Source organism: Macrobrachium nipponense, chromosome 22, assembly GCF_015104395.2.
Source record: "Macrobrachium nipponense isolate FS-2020 chromosome 22, ASM1510439v2, whole genome shotgun sequence".
NCBI lineage: Eukaryota > Metazoa > Arthropoda > Malacostraca > Decapoda > Palaemonidae > Macrobrachium > Macrobrachium nipponense.
The window spans coordinates 1,943,342-1,963,341 of NC_087213.1; the positions used below are offsets into that span (position 1 = coordinate 1,943,342).

General features: G+C 36.4%; 1 protein-coding gene across 7 annotated transcripts in view; it reads left to right on the forward strand.

Moving 5' to 3' along the window:
• LOC135198435 (Na(+)/citrate cotransporter-like) overlaps positions 1-16,224 on the forward strand; it is a 122,840-nt gene extending 106,616 nt beyond the window's left edge. For 4 of the 7 annotated variants that reach the window (XM_064225975.1, XM_064225976.1, XM_064225978.1 and 1 more), the window contains 9 exons: positions 1,368-1,486; positions 2,686-2,901; positions 4,555-4,764; positions 7,449-7,571; positions 8,665-8,874; positions 9,582-9,676; positions 9,888-10,168; positions 14,937-15,074; positions 15,278-16,224. In XM_064225975.1, the coding sequence (XP_064082045.1) occupies positions 1,368-1,486; positions 2,686-2,901; positions 4,555-4,764; positions 7,449-7,571; positions 8,665-8,874; positions 9,582-9,676; positions 9,888-10,168; positions 14,937-15,074; positions 15,278-15,412 (1,527 nt within the window). In that variant the 3' untranslated portion in view covers positions 15,413-16,224. The remainder of the gene's footprint in view (positions 1-1,367; positions 1,487-2,685; positions 2,902-4,554; positions 4,765-7,448; positions 7,572-8,664; positions 8,875-9,581; positions 9,677-9,887; positions 10,169-14,936; positions 15,075-15,277) is intronic. The other 3 variants (XM_064225979.1, XM_064225982.1, XM_064225980.1) reach the window with 2 other exon arrangements.
• Positions 16,225-20,000: the final 3,776 nt, after the last annotated feature.

Here is a 20,000-nt window from a genome sequence, read left to right on the forward strand (position 1 = left end):
AGTAGTTCGATTTATACTGATTTTTTTTTTTTTTTTTTTGAAACTCGAGAAATACATATGGTAACAGTTTGTGTTGATATTGTCTGTGTATTCACAAGGTTCAACTTTTATACGTGAACGCAACTTACTCAATATATTTACGATCAGTATAAAGAAATTATTTTGACGTGTGTGATTTATATTGGCCGTTGTTTTGAAATTTTTATCATACATAAGGTACCAATTTACCTTCCATATTTCCTTATTTTAACCAGGCTCAAAGTTTGTACGTCAAGGCAACGTATGCAATATAATTACGGTCTTTATAAAAGTAGGCCAATGACGCATTCCTAGTTTAAGATTTTATATATATATATATATATATATATATATATATATATATATATTATATATATATATATATATATATATATATATAATATATATATATATATATATGATGTCTATTGGCCTTCGTTTTGTCATTTGTTGCATACATATGGTTACCAATTTACCTTTTTAGATTGTCTTTGGTTTAGACAAGGCTTACATATTACATATCTGTAACTCTTTTTGCAAGGCTCATCTTTTATCTGTAAATTTCTTTGAGGTTAGGTTTATCTGCCAATATTTTTGCAGTGCTCAGTTTATCTGTAAATGTTATGACAAGGTTCAGTTTATTTGTAAACCTTCTTACAAGGCTCATATTTATCTGTTAATGTTTTTACAAGGATCTGTTGATGTATAAATGTTTTGCAAGGCTCAGTTTATTTGTAAGTGTTTTACAAGGCTCGGTTGATGTATGAATGTTTTATAAGGCACAGTTTATTTGTAAATATTTTTACTAATTAGTTTTTATTTGTAAATATTTTTACTAATTAGTTTTTATTTGTAAATATTTTTACTAATTAGTTTTTACAAGGCTCATAGCGTATCTGTAAATGTTGTTAAAAGGATCAGTTTACCTGTAAATGTTTTTATAGGGCTCATATAGCTGTTAATGTTTTAACAAGGCTCGGTTTATTTGTAATGTTTCACAAGGCCCGGTTTGTTTGTGAATGTTTTAAAAGGCCAATAGCTTATCTGTGAATGTTTAAAAAGGCTCAGTTTATCGGTTAATACTTTACAAGGCTCTCTGTTTATCTGTAAATTTTTTAACAATGCTCGTTTTAACTTTAAATGTTTTAACACGGCTTAGTTTGACTATAAATGTTTTTATTGGGCTCTTACTCTGTGTACATGATTATACAGTCCAGTTTACAGGCATGTAATGTACAGACCAAAGAAAATAGGCGCAAAAGTCAGACAGCGCAAGTCGTTAAGTTTTGAGTAATTGCTTCTTCACCCTTTAGACCTTGGTTTCACCAGTCTGTCACTTTCTTGTCCAGACCCGTAGCAAGAAGCTGCCGGAGGAGAACGCCACTGCCATAGACCTGAGCGCCAATTCTGGTCAGAACCAGTTGGAATTGAGCCCGGCTGGGGAGAATGGCGTCACCGACGGCCACAAGTAAGTTTGAGTGGTTTCCAGTAAGGGGGGGTAGGGTAGTCTCTAAGGCTTCATTTAAGTTTTTTTCATGAAGTTTATAGTATTTTTTAAAAAGTACAGTTTACATATTTTTATGCGTTTTATTTTAATAGAGAGATGAAAAACAGTTACTTTTGACATAAGTTTTCGAGACTAGAGGAATGGCAGGGTGTAGTCTGTAAGGCTTAATTTTTTTTTTCAGTCGATTATATATTTGTTCTTAAAGTACAATATGTATAAACCTATTTTTTTACACATTTTAATTGAGGAGATGATAAGCCCATAGTCTCAATACTTTTGACTATAAATTACTTTTTTCAAGTGTGTTTAGATTTTTAGTTTCTAGTGTTTTTAAGCTACACTGATGGTTCAGATGACTTGAAGAGGTAGAATACATTCTGTTCCATTTTTTTATATTAAATTTTTAACTAATGGAGAAAATAAGCCAGCAAAGTCATCGTAGTAGGCTTAGTGTCCCCTTCAGCAAAAAAGAATAGCACTGGTTGTTTGGATACCGTCTCTGGGTGTGTGTTGTGTAGCGTCCTGGGTGTGAGTGAGTGAGTACGACGCCCCTTATTTATTTATTTTTTTCTTAATTCACCACCTAAATTTGTATCAGAATGTTGCTGAATTTTTTATGCTAAAGTTCTGAAAATTACTATATAACTACAGAACATAAATGTATGCACATATAACACAGTCTATGTTAAAAATAAAAGCTACCATTTTAACCATAACAAAATAGTAAACAAATACATAAAGGTCAAAATGATGTGCTCCTAAAAAAAAAAAAAAAAAAAAAAAAAATTAGCTTTTGATGGAGATCTATATATGTACTACTGTTGGTCATAAATTCTTTCATAGATTTTAAGTTATTATTATGATTTTCATATTGTAGTATAAGCACTTTATTATTATTATTTATTATTATTATTATTATTATTATTATTATTATTATTATTATTATTCCTGTAACATTTTACAACAATATAGCGTTGCTGTTTTTACAACTGTTGGCACATTTAAAATCAATTGCACATAACGCTTCGAGTTTGGAAAGCTCGCAAGATTCATGATGTGCCCCTATTTCTAGAAAATGAATATAACCACATCTGAGGTACTACTTGACTTACAAACCAAACCTTTAAAAACTGGTCTCCCCTTTTTAAACCACCTCAAAGCATAAAAGAGAGGGCGGAGGCAGAGGGAGGAGTAGTAACGACAACGGAAGTAGTAACGACGAAGTCGACGAGTCTCACAGCTACGCCTCCTGACGAGGAATGCAGAGCTTTGAGAGATATGTGCTTCCTTGCTACTGCATACGCGGCCAATATCGGCGGAACAGGTTCCTTGACTGGAACCGGGCCTAACCTAGTCGTCAAAGGTGTACTTGCAAGGTCAAATATATGTAAATCTTGTTTTTCTAACCTTCATGCATGCCTTTGTCATGGTTTTCAAGGTCTCGCAATGTTAATGCACCACTGGTTACGCAAACTTGAACAAGCACATGGCTTTGGGGAAAGGATTTTACCCCGCAACTTAACATTTTTCTTTGCCCTTTTCCTCGTTTCCAGATAACAATTCTTGCATGATTTTATACGATGGGGCGATAACTCTTCTTTTTTGCTGTTTTTGTATATATAAAAACTACCTAAATAATCAGGAAATACAACAGAAACAAGGGTTATGTTACAGACTGGAAAAATCACGAAGTAGTAGTACTTTATACCAGGGTTACTGTTTTAACCGTACAGTTCAAGTTTCGCGACATTTTTCGGATTTTGCAAAGAATGATCGTGAGAAACTTTGGCAAAATTTCCAGAAAATAACTGGCCGGGAAGCATTTTCCTAAGATGTAACTGACCCTGGGACCTTTCTCTAAAACAAGCTGGACTGAAATAGTTTAAAAAGTAGTAACCGTAAGATTTTCTTGAAAATAATCTCATTGCTTCACACACCCAAATTACTTTATAGGTAATATTTATTCTTCACTAAGGGCATGAAAAAAAAAAAACTATTGAGTCGTTTTTGTCGAAATGGATAGCTAACTCTGCAGTTTGTCAGCTCAATTTGGCCCTCAAGTTATGCTGTCATCGATCGTATCTTGAGTAAATCTAATGCAAGTCATGCTAGTTTTAATAAGGTAATTATGGTTTTTAAAAGATAGCCATTTTAAATTTCGCTGTGGAGGAAGATAACTACGGTTGATTGTGTGATTTTGCATAAATATCCGTTGCATTAAAATTTCTGTGAATAATAATCATTGGTCGCTGACTTCCTTTACTAATTTGCGTCGTAAATCTGGGAAGTAATAGTAGTGTTCAATTTCTCGGAAGAAAATTCTAATTGGTGAAATTTCTGAATGATTAGATCTGAAGAAAATATATTCAAAGGCACTCTTATGTACAAAATAGGGTACCCCCTCATCATATAAAAGTTTGTAAGTGGTGTAAATTCTGGAAGGTCTCTTCAGCCCTCTTGAGGTTGAAATGGTTTGTTTCGTCATTACGTTGGGAGTTTGTATGTTTCGATACTTAGTGGCATGAGCAACGCTTTTATACTCGAACAAACCAATGTTAACTCGGGTGTGGAAGTTTGTCAGATAACTTCACACAATACAGGAGAGGTGAATGAATGAGGCAGATACCCTTGGTAAAAAGTTATTCACTCGAGATATAATACTCTTAACACTAACCCATACTTTCTGCAAGTAAATAGTTGCTTGAACATTAAATGGACCTATTTATCTACAGTGATTTACTTAACTGTTTACTATTAACTTTCACCTCCAGATTAACGCAGGATCTACTTGAATAGGTGTCATACAAGGTTTGACACGCTTTGTATTCTGTTACATACTTAACTACCTTGACTGTTTTTTTCCCCCACCAGCGCAATAGATACAATCACAGGGTAGAGAAAGAGGCTTATTATTGACTTAAAACTTGTTCTCTCCAGATTAACACAGGATCTACTTGAGTTCGGCATCTACAAGGCTATAGTAGACACCCCTTTGTGTTCTGTAACTTACGCCTATTTTTCCCCACCAGCGCCATAGACACTAACAATCACGAGGTAGAGAAAGGGGACAAATTACTAACTGACGAGGAAATTGACGCAGCTAATGCAGAGGTATTTAGACAAAGACACATCATGCGACGCACTCTCCTCCTGGGCGTCGCTTACTCTGCTAATGTCGGAGGAACTGGGGTGGTTACTGGCACCTCTCCCAACCTGGTCCTTATGGCTGTACTGCAGGAGTAAGTCTGTTGTTAGGATCTTTCAGTGTATGAAGATACCCTTGGCGCATATTTAATCTTTTAAGCTTTAATCTTAGAATGTACGGTAACAATTTTGGTGCATCTTGTAAATGTACTAAAATTTAGGCTACATTTAGGTCTATGAATTTTCCAGTGCTGTACTGAATTTTACCAGTTAGGTAGTTATTTCTGTTCAAGCAAGAGTTTGACGGAAGTTGTCATTAGTTGTTTGGCAAATTTAGTGGGATCAAATTAACATAATGAAATTGAATTTCAGTTAAGTTGCTGGTTTGAGTTATGATTAAACTGAATTTTCCAGCCAAAGAACTAAAACATTGGCTATACTCTTGAATTAAATATTTGGGGAAAAATTCTTTGGTTTGAAGCACATGACATACACTTACTACTACTTATGTTTCATATAGTATAGTTGATTAATACTAAACAACTAAGATGCTACTAGTCAAAGAGTATTGAAAGCATAGTTTGTTTAAACCATCACAGTTTCCTAAGGTAAACTATAAAGGTAATTAGGTAGAAAATACCTGCTTAGACATTTTACTGTAATAATCTTTTTTTAATTATCCAGGGTTTCAGGAAGTTTCCTTCCTTTGTAGTTTGGCCAACATTTTATTCCTCCTAGGTCCTCTGAAGGCTGATTCTTGATGTAGGCACTTACATAGCATTACAGTAGTCAGTAAAAGGGAAACAAAACGTAACTAAAGGTGAAGCCAATTTTCCTCAATGTGAGTTTACAATAGGCTTCACCGTGTGCTGCATATGTAAGACTCATCACCAACTCATTCCAAATTCATGTTAGCCCCGCCTACTGGACTGCTCATTAAGACTCGCACCACACCACTAACTCACCTAATGAGCAGTCCAGTAGGTGGGGCTAACAAGAATTTGGGAGGAGTTTGTGATGAGTCTTCTGTATGCAGTGTCTGGTGAAGCCTAGTGAAAACTCACCCTAAAGGACATATGTTATAGACTACCTAAGGTTTAGATCAGGTAAATAGAACTTAAAGCAAGAATTGACATACTTAAAGCAAGAATTGTCATCCTGTCCTAAGGCTATCACAGTTTTATGAGGTAGAATTTTTACAGGCATTATTTTACACAGTGGCAGTTGATCAAGTAGGCTATGTTCTTCAAATTCATGGATTTAGAAAACTTGGTGACAGTAAGTTTTCATGGACCACTCAGTTTTTTTTCTCTCTTTATTTTACTTAGTTTCAGTAGTTCTAGGTATATTTTGAAAAAATCTATATGCCGTTACTGGATCTCTTTTCTATTTAAAATGTGTGTTTTTTTTTTAAACATAATATGATGGTAAGATGTAATGATGGAAATCATTCATTAGCATTTATGACAGTACCCATGGAAATTGGTGACTGGAAAACCGAATTGGTTTTCATCTTATCAAAACGTTAAATTACCCACTCGAAGTTGAGATTGTCTATGATCGAGTGTAGTACGTACGTAGTACGTAGCTATAACCAAGTGCGCAGTTGCATAAGCCATAAGGTCAAATTGCTCTGTTCGAGACGAGTACGGCAACGCTAAGGGGAAATGAATGTATCTCCCCTTATATTAATTTGAAGTTACTTATTTCTCCCTTGTAAAAGGTATGCACTTGTCTTAGTTTATAATGTATAAATTGCCATAACACTTGGTAGCGTTCCTTTATACTTATACTTTGATATAACTGCCAATTACCAAGAATTGTAATGGCACTGTTACGTAAGTTGCACCATGTTGAGTTTGCATGTTGTTGCAATTGTACCATCAACTGTAGGTTAAGATGTGAATTAGTCTTCCATATGTTTATAAAAATGTTAGTTCTAGAGTAAATTCCACCCATGTTATGCATATAAAGTCAGGCTAACTGCGATGTGTAACAGTGAAGTTAGGCATGGTAGCATATGGAGCACTTGAAGACAAGCATGGTAGGTTATTAGTTTGGGTTGTCACTGTGTAAGGATCACTGTAAAAGGTTTATTGGCTTTTTTTGGTTAATTTGAAACTTGATTGGACCCCTTATTTAAGATGCAAAATTAAAAGGGACAAATGAAAGTGCTACACTTGATATGACTGTCTAGAGCACCTGGGTAGGTCAGGTGCTTTCAGGTGGTGTTGTGCACAAGCTAGCTTTAGTTTCAGTTATGAAAAGACCAGGTACTTTTTTTGGTGGTTGGCCTGAGAACAGTGAGAATTAATATCCTGTTATTGTTCAAACAAACTATACTTTGAATGTTATTCATTAAAACTATACTTTGCATGTTATTCATTAATAACCAATAGATAAAACTGCATGGGATAGGACTGCTGATCGTTTTAATGGCGTCTTGCTTTTAATTTGCTAGTTTACTAATGTGAAAAATGTTCTGTAACCAAGCATAACGATTGTAATTTTATGATACCATTTGACGTTTCATTTATTACCTATACTATTTTCTTAAAAGCTGGATATATTGATTAAACAACTTTAATGAGTAATAGTACATTTTTGGGGGAAACCATTTTACAAATATTTGCAAAACAAATTGAAATATTAGATTTGGGTTTTAAGGGGCAAATGATGAAACTCCATATATATGTAATAAGATCTACAAAAGTATAAAAGATTAATGATAAACTCCAGAAATCTGTAATATGAATCTGAAATTTTTTTTTTTTGACAGCTCTTTCAGTCAGCCAACAGGACTGAATTTTGCCACCTGGATGGCTTTCAATGTCCCTGGTATGATTCTGTGTGTCATCCTGGCATGGGTATGGCTGCAGGTCCTTTTCATGGGCCTTTTCAGGTAACTATGCAATCAGGTGGTGAATAGTCTTGGACTACGACAGAATTTTCTTAACTTTCTTCAAAGCTTCTTTTATACAGGATAAACTTAAAATTACTATTATTATTATTATTATTATCAAAAGGGACTCTTAAGGCTAACAAGAAGTTGCTATGTATGAGATAATTTTTGTTCCTGCACAGGAAAGAAAATAATGTTTCCATTTCAAAAACTTAAATGTAAACCTCCTACATGGAATGCTGAATTTGCTTATGCAGCTGTATTTTGTATTATATCCTTTTTTGAATATTGACCATTTTCGTTTCTCTCTCTCTATAGCCAGGCCCTCAGGGCTGTGTAAACTGATTTTAATATATAAGTAGCATTAGTTTCTAGTAGGTTTGAAATTTACCCATAGTTGAAAACATAACTTGCTAAACTTTTGCCAAGAAATCCATATTATTAGTAGTAGAATGTGTTGGTAAAAAATTTCTATTATGGTGGTCTGATTTATGAAAATACTATACCACTTACAGTAGGATGTTCCTTGCGTGGTGAACTGTAGTTAGTATACCAGGGTTTAAGTCTCCCCCGGTTTCCCACCTACATTGCCCTATGGCTTTAATTTTTATTAAACTTCAGCTTTTAATTTATTTGATAAACAGTTCAATAGTCTCTTCAGGGCATTCACATTAGTAGTCTAAAAATGGCAGTGTGTTTTGAAAACCACCTAGAATTACTGTGAGCTAAGAAAGGTGGTTTGTTGCTTAGTATTTGGCAATCCAAGATACTACAGAAGTGAAGACTTAATGTCACTGATGCTGGGCTGGACTTTGCAATAAAAATATTTTATCCCTGTATCCTGTAAAACAATTACCATTCTAGTAGTTGCCATATTTGTTTGCCCATGCACTAATTGTTGTTGATTTATTGTAAAAAATTTTTTTTTTTTTTTTTGTTCTTTAGCACTTAAGAGTTGGCATTTGAAAGTCTTAAAGTTTTGTACAGCATTGTGGATATGTAAACATATATGTAGTATATTAAGTGGTTGTACAGTAGATGTAAACGTGGTCCTCGCACTGCAGTACTGGAACCATAAAAATTTAAATTTTAGAAAGAAGAGCCCCATCCAGCAGTCGACACCGGAGCGCACAAATGCAGTTAGGAAACTGATTCGCCAAAAATACAAGGAACTTGGACCAATGACCCACCATGAAGCCACAGTCCTCACACTTTTTATAATATTAGTTTTGTTGTGGCTCTTCAGAGCACCAGAATTCGTCCCTGGTTGGTCTGCATGGTTCAAAGACGCATTTGAAGGAATGTAAGTACCAAAGACCATTCACAGTGGCATTGCTTTATCTGGGAAGTACAAGTACATATCCAGAATATCAATGAATGTAGGTAGTAATAAAATTTTTTAGCTGTGATTAACTTCAACCTTCCTGATTAGTATGTCCAACTAGCCTTTAATTGTGAAGATATTTTTGAAGTACTATGTACTGTTATGTTGATACTTATGAGTAATATTTCCAGTCTTTGTATGGGTCTCCATCCTACTATTTCCAAAGTTGCTTAACATATCAACTAGGTATTCCTCATCCATTCCTATCACATGTTCAAACCATCTCAATGGAATGGGGGATTTTTCTTTATCCCCTTGATACTTCACCTGTCCACCAATTAATCATTCTTAATGCCAACTTCCCACCATTATCTGGCCATACAACTTGACAATTCTATGGTCTCACACCTTTTATGAATCCTGTTTTGACATTTTTATTTACCAATAGCACCTTCAATTGTAATTTTTATTGTAAATATTGATTGCATCATCATATCTTTTTCAGTAACCCTTCCTCCTCCCTGTCTAAACAGTTATAATTTGCATATTTTCCATTTTGAAGAATCAACCTGTATTTATCAAAGTAATTTTTTCATGGAAGATGTAAATTTTTATATTTGAAGTGAAGTGTATTTATCAAATGCAGTACTTTAGTCATCTGACTTTGCACCTTTTTATATTTCCAGTGAGGTTGATGATGCTACTCCAGCTATGTTAATTGTTACTCTTCTCTTCATATTACCAGCAAGATTAAATTTCTGGTGCTTCAGAAATCCCAAAGGTAAAGTATACTGAAGAAATACTAGGCTTTTGACCCCTACCATGAAAGTAATTTATATACTTAGTTGTTGAGTTGATGTGCTTAGTTATTCTTTGGAAGCTTGAATTCCAAGTCAGTGGCCCTTGTGGGCTGGTTCCCTGTGAATAGAGTTCATCTTCTGAATAATATAAGATTGATAATGATAAATCTCTTACAGCAGTATAAATTACAGATCCTGGGCCACCTCAGCCATCTCCGGCCTGTATGAATTGGCAAGTTGTCCACGAGAAAATCCCCTGGGGCGTTGTGCTCTTGCTTGGTGGTGGATTTGCGATGGCTGAAGGCGCCAACAAATCAGGGCTGTCCGCATGGCTAGGAGACCAACTTGTGGCTTTTAACGTGATGCCCAAGGAAGCTATAGTATTTGTTGTGTCTCTGATGACAGCCATGTTGACTGAAGTAGCCTCCAACACTGCCACAGCCTCCATTCTGCTACCAGTACTTAAAGAAATGGTGAGAACAAGGTTTTGAAAATTTTGAGGGTGGAAATAATGTTTCAAAAAGTGAATTAGTGTCACAAAGCTCTGCAAGGTAGTATATATATTATGGTTATGGTCACTCAAGCTTTCCATATTGTAGAACACTACCATTGTGTACACCAAAGCTGTAACCAGTTATTGTGTTAATGAAATGCTTGGTGGCACCGGAGATCTTGGAAGGTAGAAACAATTTCCACTTTAGATAGTCCTAAGATTAAATGAGGGAGACATTTAATATTATATCTTCAGTAGTTCTGTTAATTTTTGAACTAATGAAGCTGTATTTTTTTTCAGAAAATATTGACTCCACTTTTCTTCTTAGTATCCTCAATATAAAATAGTTTCATTTTAAGTCATTTCTTTATAACTATCTGTTCATACATGGAACAAACCAGGATCTTAATGTTACCATAAATCTTATAAAGCCAGATGGAAACTAGTAAAAAATTAAGTAAAATTGTATATGTAAGGAACTGGTGGCATCTGTCCTTTGTCAGGAGTTAGGTGGAACAGCCACCAACGAAAGTTGGGCGTCATGATGTCTCATTTTCTTACTGCTTTTGAGTGAGTGAGGACATATTGTTCTCTTTCTTTCCTCCCTAAAGCCGGTTCTTTGTTTTCCTGTATTTCTTTGTGTTTTGTGTGCTTGTGACAGGTGTTGTTATATTAAGGATTCCCGTAACTCTTCTGCAAGCTCTACTACTGAATCCAGGAAACCTCATGGGTATGCCTCAGTGTAGGTGGTTTCCCTTGTTCACACTTCTTAGCCTCCATGAATACGGATCCTCATTTAATGTGCTAAGGTGCAGGGCAAGTGTATGTAATATCCCTAATCCTTGTTCTGTGGAAGAGGTTCTCTGAGAAGGGTCAGCACAATAGGAAGATGAAAACGCTATCTTTGTCGTTTGGTTCTTAGTCTGTTCAGCCTCCTCTTGAGGCTGCCCCTTCTTTTGAGAGGCCTAGTTTTCCAGTTGCTTTGCTGTCTGTCCTAGATTTTTCCCATACCCCTTCCTGTTCTTCCAATGATTCATCAAGGGAAGTATCAGGAGTGGCTTTGGGAGATTTTTTGTATAATTTTGCTTTGTTTTTCCCTTCGGATCCAGGGGTATCGCCATCTGTCTTTTTCCAGATCCCCATCCATTCTTCCTCTGGGAAGTTACTTCTCTTCAGTCTTGGGAAGAGGTGTTCCAATTCAAGGTTCTTTGCTTTGGTTAGACGGCATCTCCACAGGTATTCACAAGAGTATTCGCTGTGGTGTCGGTATGGGCTCATTCTCAGGGGATCAGACTTCTAAGATATCTCAATGACTGGCTGGTCTTAGAGAGTTCCAAGGAAAAGCCAATTCAAGACAGAGATAGACTACTTCAGTTTTTCCACAGCTTGACCATTGTGGTAGTTCTGGGAAAGTCGAATCTAATCCCCAGTCAGAAGATTCTTTACCAGGGAATGGCAATAGACTTAGCTGCATTGAGTCTTCAATCAGAGAAGAGGATTGAGAAGTTCAGGACGGTAGCTTCCTGTCTTTCTGTTTCTGTCCGAACAAACACAAACAGAGAAACAGTGGCAGGTTTTCTAGGCCTGTTGACTTCTGGAGAAACTTGTTCCTCACAGCCGCCTACACCTACGATCACTACAGTGGGAGACTAAAGGAGTTTTGGTCTCCAGCAAGAGATTCCCCTCACATGCAAGTCCCTTTGTTGTTAGAGGTCAGAAGCAACCTACTATGGTGGTTTAACAAAAAGAATCTGACAGTGGGGATGCCCCTCAATTCAGACGCTTCTTCCAAAGGTTGGGGAGCTCATGTAGAGGGCCATATGACCTCCAGGGAGTGAAGTCAGATCAGTCAATTATACATCAATTTGCTGGAGTTGAAGGCAGCTTTCCTAGCACTTCAGCAGTTTCAGGAGTGATAAGGCACTGTGTACTGATGTTGGACAACACCATGGCGGTAGCTTATGTGAACAAGCAATGGGGGACTGGTGTCTCGCTCGCCAGGTTCGTCTAATAACAGTCCAGTCACATCAGTGGGCTGTAGACAACTCAGTAGATGGCCAGGTACATTCCAGGAAAAAGGACTGTAGTGGCCAACAAACTAAGCAGAGACAAATTCTGTGAACAGAGTGGTCTCTGCATCAGGAGATTGCTGACAGGCTGTTTGGCATGTGGGGGAGCCCAATGATAGATCTCTTCACGACAAGATTCAACAGGAAACTAGAGATCTGTTGTCCAGTAATCCCAGACATTAACAGTAGCAGAGGATGCTCTGCAAAATCCATGGGACAACCTGGTGTATGCGTTTCCTCTGATTTGCCTGATTCGCCATGTCCTAAACAGTGATGAGGTCCCACAATCTCACAATGACTGGTAGCTTGTGGCCCCAAGCAGAATGGTTTCTGGATCTGCTGTTGCTGCTGTCAGATTACTGTAAAAGATACCCCTTAGGCAAAATCTACTTGTCAACCTCATGTGGAGGTGTCATCAGTCAATAGTCATCATCTCTTTATGGATGGAGACTACCAAGTGTATCCTGTGAGCGAGAGGCTTTTCTCAAAGAACAGCATCTCGGATGGCAAGTTATCTCGGAAAGTCCTCTGTCTGTGTACCGAGGGAAAGTTGTGTCATAGACAGGGTATCTGTATCTGTCCTCTTGGAACATCTATGTAACAGATAGCTGATTTCCTGGTTCCTCTCAGAACAGAAAAACCTCTTTATGTTTCAGCCATGAAGGGCTACAGGACTGCTTTAGCTTTAGTTCTGTGTGTGAAGGACATGGATACCGAATGGCCTTACTTGAGCCCGCAATGATCTGTTGTGACAGGCTACGGATAGACTGTTGACCCTGAAGACAAATCTTTTTGCTAGCCTTAGCTTCAGTGAAAAGGTTAGACGAATTACATGGTCTGTCTTGCGAAGTCAATAGCTTTCGAATTTGTCCCAGAATTTATTACTAAGACAAAATCCCTCAATTCATGATGACAGATTTGTCTCCTTTTCTATAACTTCTTTGGGAGACTTTGTTGATGATGATGACCCTGACCCTAAAGAAATGTTGCTATATTCTGTCAGAAAACTGCATGCTTATATAAAAAGAACTACATTTCATACTGAATTGTAGAAGACTTTTTATTAGTACAATTTCTTTCTGGATATTCTGGATACGAGAAACTATTCGTGAATGATTATTAGTCATCAGTTGCTTCACTCGATATCGGGCATGTAAAACTGCATGACCTTAGAGAGCCGAGTTCCTCTTTGGCATTCAAGAAAAATCCATGTTTATGGTCTATAGCGTCGCCAAACCACGTTCACTTCCTTATACCTAAAGGATATTACCCATAGGTCCTTGGACATTTTTATTTTCCTTGGATTTTGTGGTGTACCTCCTCCAGTGCCCCTGGCGGGACAGTTTGTATCAAACCTAAGATGATGGTTGTGAAAGTGAAATGAATGAGATGACTGGTCTTTTCTTCTTTCTGTCGTCGTCTTTACTTACGGGTTGGATGAAGATTGTTCCATCATTCTGTCTTCTTCTTTACTTATGGGTGGGATGAAGATTGTTCCATCATAAGCTGCATCAGGCATGATAGAGGAGAGTGCAATGGCCGTGCTGTTAGTAATCATTAATGAATGAAGTTACCTTTCAGTAGCAAAACATTCCTCTCTTCAGCAAGGAAAGGATTTGTTGTTTGAACAGGTAGCTTTTCATGTTCCGCTTACGCAAATGCAATGACCTATGGCATTGTGAAAAGCCAGAAGTCTGAACCTAAGATAGTATACACATATCTAATGTTCAGAGGTGAAGGTCTTCAGTTGGTTAATGATACTTACCTACCACCAAGAGTGAGTCTATCCTAATGTCAAGACCCCAGGTTTTTTTTCGTGTACAAACAATTGACAAATTTTTAAAATTAATTGCATTTTTCATAACTAACAAACCTGCTGCCTTAACAACCCCTCGGACAGTTTAATCTGGGTTGGAAGAATAACAGACGTCACAATGTCCAACTTGGGTCAGTCCACTTCCCTCATGACAGACAACAGATGCTACCAGTTCCTTCCATATACAATTCTATTGAATTTTTACTGGTTTTCAGCCGGTGCTAGAAGATTTATCCTAATGTTAAGACCACAGGTTTGTTAGTCATGAAAAAACAAATTTAAAATATTTGTCACACATTTATATAATACACACTAGCATAAGGTCATGTTCTTTATACATAGTAATTATATAATTCAAGTTTGGTTGCAAACTGGTGTGTTCATGTATGAACATAAACAAGTCACGAATATTATTATACTGTACAGGTATTACAAAATCTCTTGTTTCTCAAGTTTCATTACTTATGTAATGAACAATTGAAAATGTCACAAGAACTACTTTCATGCTCAGATTGACCAACTCCACAAGCAGTCAGAACTCTGGATAACAATTAAAGCCATGCTTCAGTTCAGTGTCTCTCCAGATAAAAATAAACTTGGTCACACTTTGTGGTAAAATTTGTACATGGTTAGGATAGGCTCACTTGAATTGATTTGTATATAGTACTGTGTTATTCTAATACTGTGATAAGCATCTTTAATTTTAAATTATCCTTCTAGATAACACAATGCTACAATTGACAATCCATTGATCTAAAATTGGAAAATAAGGTTTGTTTCCCAAAATTAATCTTGTATTGTAGGCTAAAAAAAATGCAAATATAGAGTTTTGAAATTTTGCTGAAAGTAATCTTGTATTCCAGGCTCTAAACATAAACGTAAATCCACTGTACCTAATGTTGCCAGCAGCTGTATGTTGCTCCTATGCCTTCATGTTGCCAGTTGCAACACCACCAAATGCGATTGTGTTCAGTGCTGCCAACATGAAGAGTGCAGACATGGTAAGTAGTTTTTAATTAAGAAGAAAAACATTTAGTTTAACAATAGTACCATGGATGTTTTAAATTTGAATCTTGGTACTATATACTATCTTATTTAAAAAATAACATTGTTTGCAGATACAGAATAGCACTCATAAATGACTTATAATCTTCATATAACCTAAGGTTCATTAAATCTTAATAATGCATTCCACTCTTTACAGATGAAAGCTGGATTCTTGATGAACATTATATGCGTTGTAGTGATAACTGTGATGATAAACACCTTAGGTGTGGCATTGTTTGATTTACAACATATGCCTCCTTGGGCAAATTCAACTATTAGTGCTTTAAACTGAAGACATAGATTCACAGCAGGCTAAGTCTCAAGTCTAATCTACAAACCAATGCTGTGGCGGAGGACAATCTATTCTACATAAACTTGGGGATTAAATGGCAGTCATTCTAAGTAAAACTGTCTTTGGCTGTAAGAACATTTATTTTTTAAGCCTTATGTGGCTCTGAAGTATTTAGTGCCTTTGTATGTAGCGGTACAGAATTCTTACATTACTGTATTGTATTACTGCAGACAGTTTGGCTGGCCAAATTGTAGACCTCTCACGTCTCAACTATGTATCCAGGATATTTTTAGTGAAGGGCTCTTTCATTCATCTGAATCTTTCAGATTTCGTTTCACTGAAATTCAGGTTATAATCACGTACATAAATTTTGTGGTTTGAAGTGCTCTTAAGTTTTGTAATACACTTTTAAGTTATAGGATAACAGCTTTTAAACACTACCTTCAGGAAGAAAGGTATTAAACAGAATTGCAAACAAATAGACGAAATGTATAAAAATTGTACTTTTTTTCCAAATTTTAGCCATAAGAATGCTCAGTACTGTAAATTAAGGTTATTTATTTCTGACTTGCATCACCTTTGATTATACTGCTAAGAAAGTTCTCATTTTAACTTTTAATATTTATACAAACTTAAAGCTGTAGATGTACGTTTGTGATGACAAAACAAATTATCTATGACGCTTCTGTATGAATAAAGTCAGTTGTTAAATTATCATTTTAATTATAAACTGCTTCAACTTGAGTGAAACTGAAGTATATTTTCCAGAAATATTAAGGTGATTTTTAAATAAATAATGATTATTCATCTAAGTGCTTTTTTTTTAAATCCTCGTAAATAACACTCCTATATGTACAAAAATATGAAAAAAGAGGTCTCACAGATAATGAAATGATGCAGTGCACACCAGCTGGTTTACATCACATAGTGTCCAGAAAGAAATTCTCATCTTGAACATAATCTTCCTAAGATCCTGATGCTACAGTTTGGTTCAAGAGGTCAGGTCTCAACTGATTAAAGTGCAAGGCTCACACTAGGCACAAAAGCATCTCATCCAACCCCAACATGATGAAATCTCAGAGAAAGGAAGCCAAAATAATTCTTCCATTTGTCAAAAACAAATTGCTTTCGGGTTTTCACTCACACCAAGAAAAACGGGATTTCACAGCACTCCAAATGCTAAACCACTTTTGAAAATCTCCAACAAAACCAGGCCCTTTCTAAAGGTTCTATGGAGCCTGAATTAGGCTGCAGATAATTAAGGTCACACCCCATTTGGAAACTGAAGCAACCAGGATGGGCAACTGAATTTGTTCTCGGCTGGTACAAGAGCACACAATTCTACCAAGGAAGAAAGGGATCCATTCCTTATAGACACAACAACAAGCTTCATTGCAGGTACTGGGAAGGGCTTGTCTCAGCAAGGATGATTAAGTTCACGATCTACTGAAAAGTGGCTCAAGGAGTTTAAAACTTTTAAAACTCAAAAACAATCAGCATGCCCAGTATTGAGTGCAAAGACCGATTTCTCCCAGTTTACCGTGATCCACAAGTCATCACAAAGGCACAGAGGTAGTCGTCTTTGTTCAGGAGCAACTTCATCTCTGCTGATGTCAGAACCAACCAGTTGTCAATATGAAGCAAAAGATATATTCACAGTAGGTATGGTTGAGGTGAACACCAGATGGGTTGTTGTCAGTATAGCGCAGGGCTTTGAATCAGGAGCCAAATCCTTTGCAGGAAGACTGGTAAATAAGCACCCAAAAACGCATGTCTGCACCCAGAATGAGCCAAAATGAAAACTCGCACATATGGGAGAGGGCAGTCTGGGACAAATGAGCTGAAAAGATTTGTGGTTTAAAAGCACAGTAATCTCTCACCCCCAAAAGGCACCAGTGAATATCCTTTGGCCTTCACTGTTGCTTGCTGAGCCTCCCCATTACAAAGGAGACCCATGCATCCGCTTATGGTTTTCACAATTTTTTTTTTTTTTCCCCTTTACAAAAACAAAAAAAATGAAAATATGCAGTTAAGAGTGCATGCACACAAATCTACATCCACCAACAGCAAATGAAAAAGGTCTGGGTTTTGGCAGGTTACTGGGAAAACCCCAGCTCACCTGCCTACCATCCACTAACCACCGTTACTAAGCATATGAATACTAAATTCAAGGCCCTGGTCTGTATTTCTGTAGGAACAACGTCCCAATTTCCTCTCAGACAAGGGTTAACGAATGCAAATGTCCACATTGGTATTTAATTCTTTTCACAAATCTATTGACACAGTTCTCTGGATATTGTTTAGAGGTAATAAAGTATAAACACTGACAACATACAAAATTTTTAAGAAATGCTTCAAGATAGTACATGACTATTTTATGAACCTTATTCTTCCTTGAGTTTTGCGCTACACTTTACCAAACTGCATACTCTGGGACCAAATCAAGATGAATGCAACAATTTCGTTGTTGCAAAGTTATTGCTAGCAATAAAAAAATGTGCACATGTTTTAAAGGGTGACTTCTAGCTAATACTTGTATTTACATTTTTACATGAAATTTCATTGTGAAAAATTGAAAAAACTGTTACTACATAAGGCAAACTGTTGCTTACACAAACAAGTTAGCATCTACAATATTTCTAAAATATTTATATATGTATATATAGGCATAAATATCTAAATCTGCATAAAAACACATATAATTTATACTTTCAAATAGATATATCAAACAAGAAAATACAAAAAACAAAAACAAATATCACAAAACTTAATCCACTTACAGAAAAACTGTGTTAGCTTAGAACCAAGGAACTTTATTCTGTATATAGTAAATTCTACTGCATAGACTTCTAATAAACAAAAAATGACATATTCATGAGAAAGTTAATTCTGAGCCTTCAATTTTAAAAATTCCTATCATATTCTTTGGTGTCAATATTCATCGGCTTCATCACTAAAGAGAATAAATTTCAGAAAATCAACATTACAAGGAGCGACTACATGCTGAGCACAGGACAAACTTGGAGCATTTAAATGAAAAATAAATCTAACACTACTAAAGATTGTTAGTGAAGTTAATACAATTCCCACTATTAATATTTCTATAGTAACCCATTCTTTTACTCAAAGCGTTAGGTCCAAGGCGCGGTCATTGGAAGTGAATGGGCAGAGGTATACTACTCCTAGGCTATTGCATAATTCCAGGCAAACCACAGTTAGCCAATGAACACATACTAGTTTCAAAAATTGTATAAGTCCAAAGAAACAAGAACAATTCATATTGTCCTTTTACGAGTGTAAATCAAACACCAAAATGAAAAACATGACACTAGAAAGCAAAATGTCTTAAGGTGCGTCCACACAGTCAAACAATGTCCACCGGACAAACATTGTTGCCATATCATAGGCGAAGCAGAATGACTTCATAAGCGTTGAAACGATGGAAGTAGATCTGGCAACAAACAGTGGTACCAAATGAGGTTGTATACCACTCTGTTCATAAGGCAAGGAATGGCAGACAATCTTTGTAGGTGTTGTACGCTGGCAACACACAGGTATTCAAGTCAGTGTGTGGACTTGGGTGACAGGTGGTTGTTGCTAGCAATTTTTCTCCATGACAGATGTATGGCTAGCCATGTTGACAGGGCAACTGAGAACTAATCAAGACTTCGAAAACCTGGTAACCAAGTGACTTTATTCATTGTGTGCCAGGCAGCATTGTATACTTCCATGTCTCACAGACAGTATCTGAAGTTCCGATACTATGAACATGGGCAGTGTCCAGTACATCTCTTGGTGATCGCTTCTGATGTCATCAGCGAGCCTTCCTACTTCCCAATGTTAATTGATAACAATGTTTGTCCGTCGGACATTGTTTGATCATGTGGACACACCTTCACTCAAGAACCTTATCACAATACCCTAACCTACTTGAACTAGTAGTGTGAGCAAAGTGCCTATTGTTGAGAGAGAGAGAGAGAGAGAGAGAGAGAGAGAGAGAGAGAGAGAGAGAGAGAGAGTATTAGTAACACTAAAGTAAAACCAGAAAAGCTGATGGCACAGTACATTGTAGAAGTGAGACTCTTGCACTCTCTAGACTCCCATTCTTTACATTTTCTATGTGTTTCACTTTTTATTTGCTCAACTAGTTCGCCTGACTGAGCAATTATATTTTGTGCTCTCATTGCGACCATCCAATCTTCAACCTGAAAATCGCTTTGGACATCTGTATACTTTCATGTTCAAAAAATATGTGGCAATCAAACTAATAGTAATTTCCTAATAACTCTAAGCTCTTGTAATGGTTTTTGTAGAAGTATACAAATATAACCAACAATCTCAAGAAGGATTTTCATGGTGCTTAGCCAAAATGTCCTATCAGTCTTCACAGTACTACCCTCAAATCATCTTACAAAATCCACTTTAGGGGTGACGTTGTCCAGCAAAATTAAGCCACAAACATTATATGATATACTACGTCAAAATACCTAGCAAGCAATAAATATAAGTGCTGTAGCTATAAAACAGTAAAACAAGAATGTCCTAAAACATTCAATATTACCTCCAGATTTAAGAAAAATGCAATATA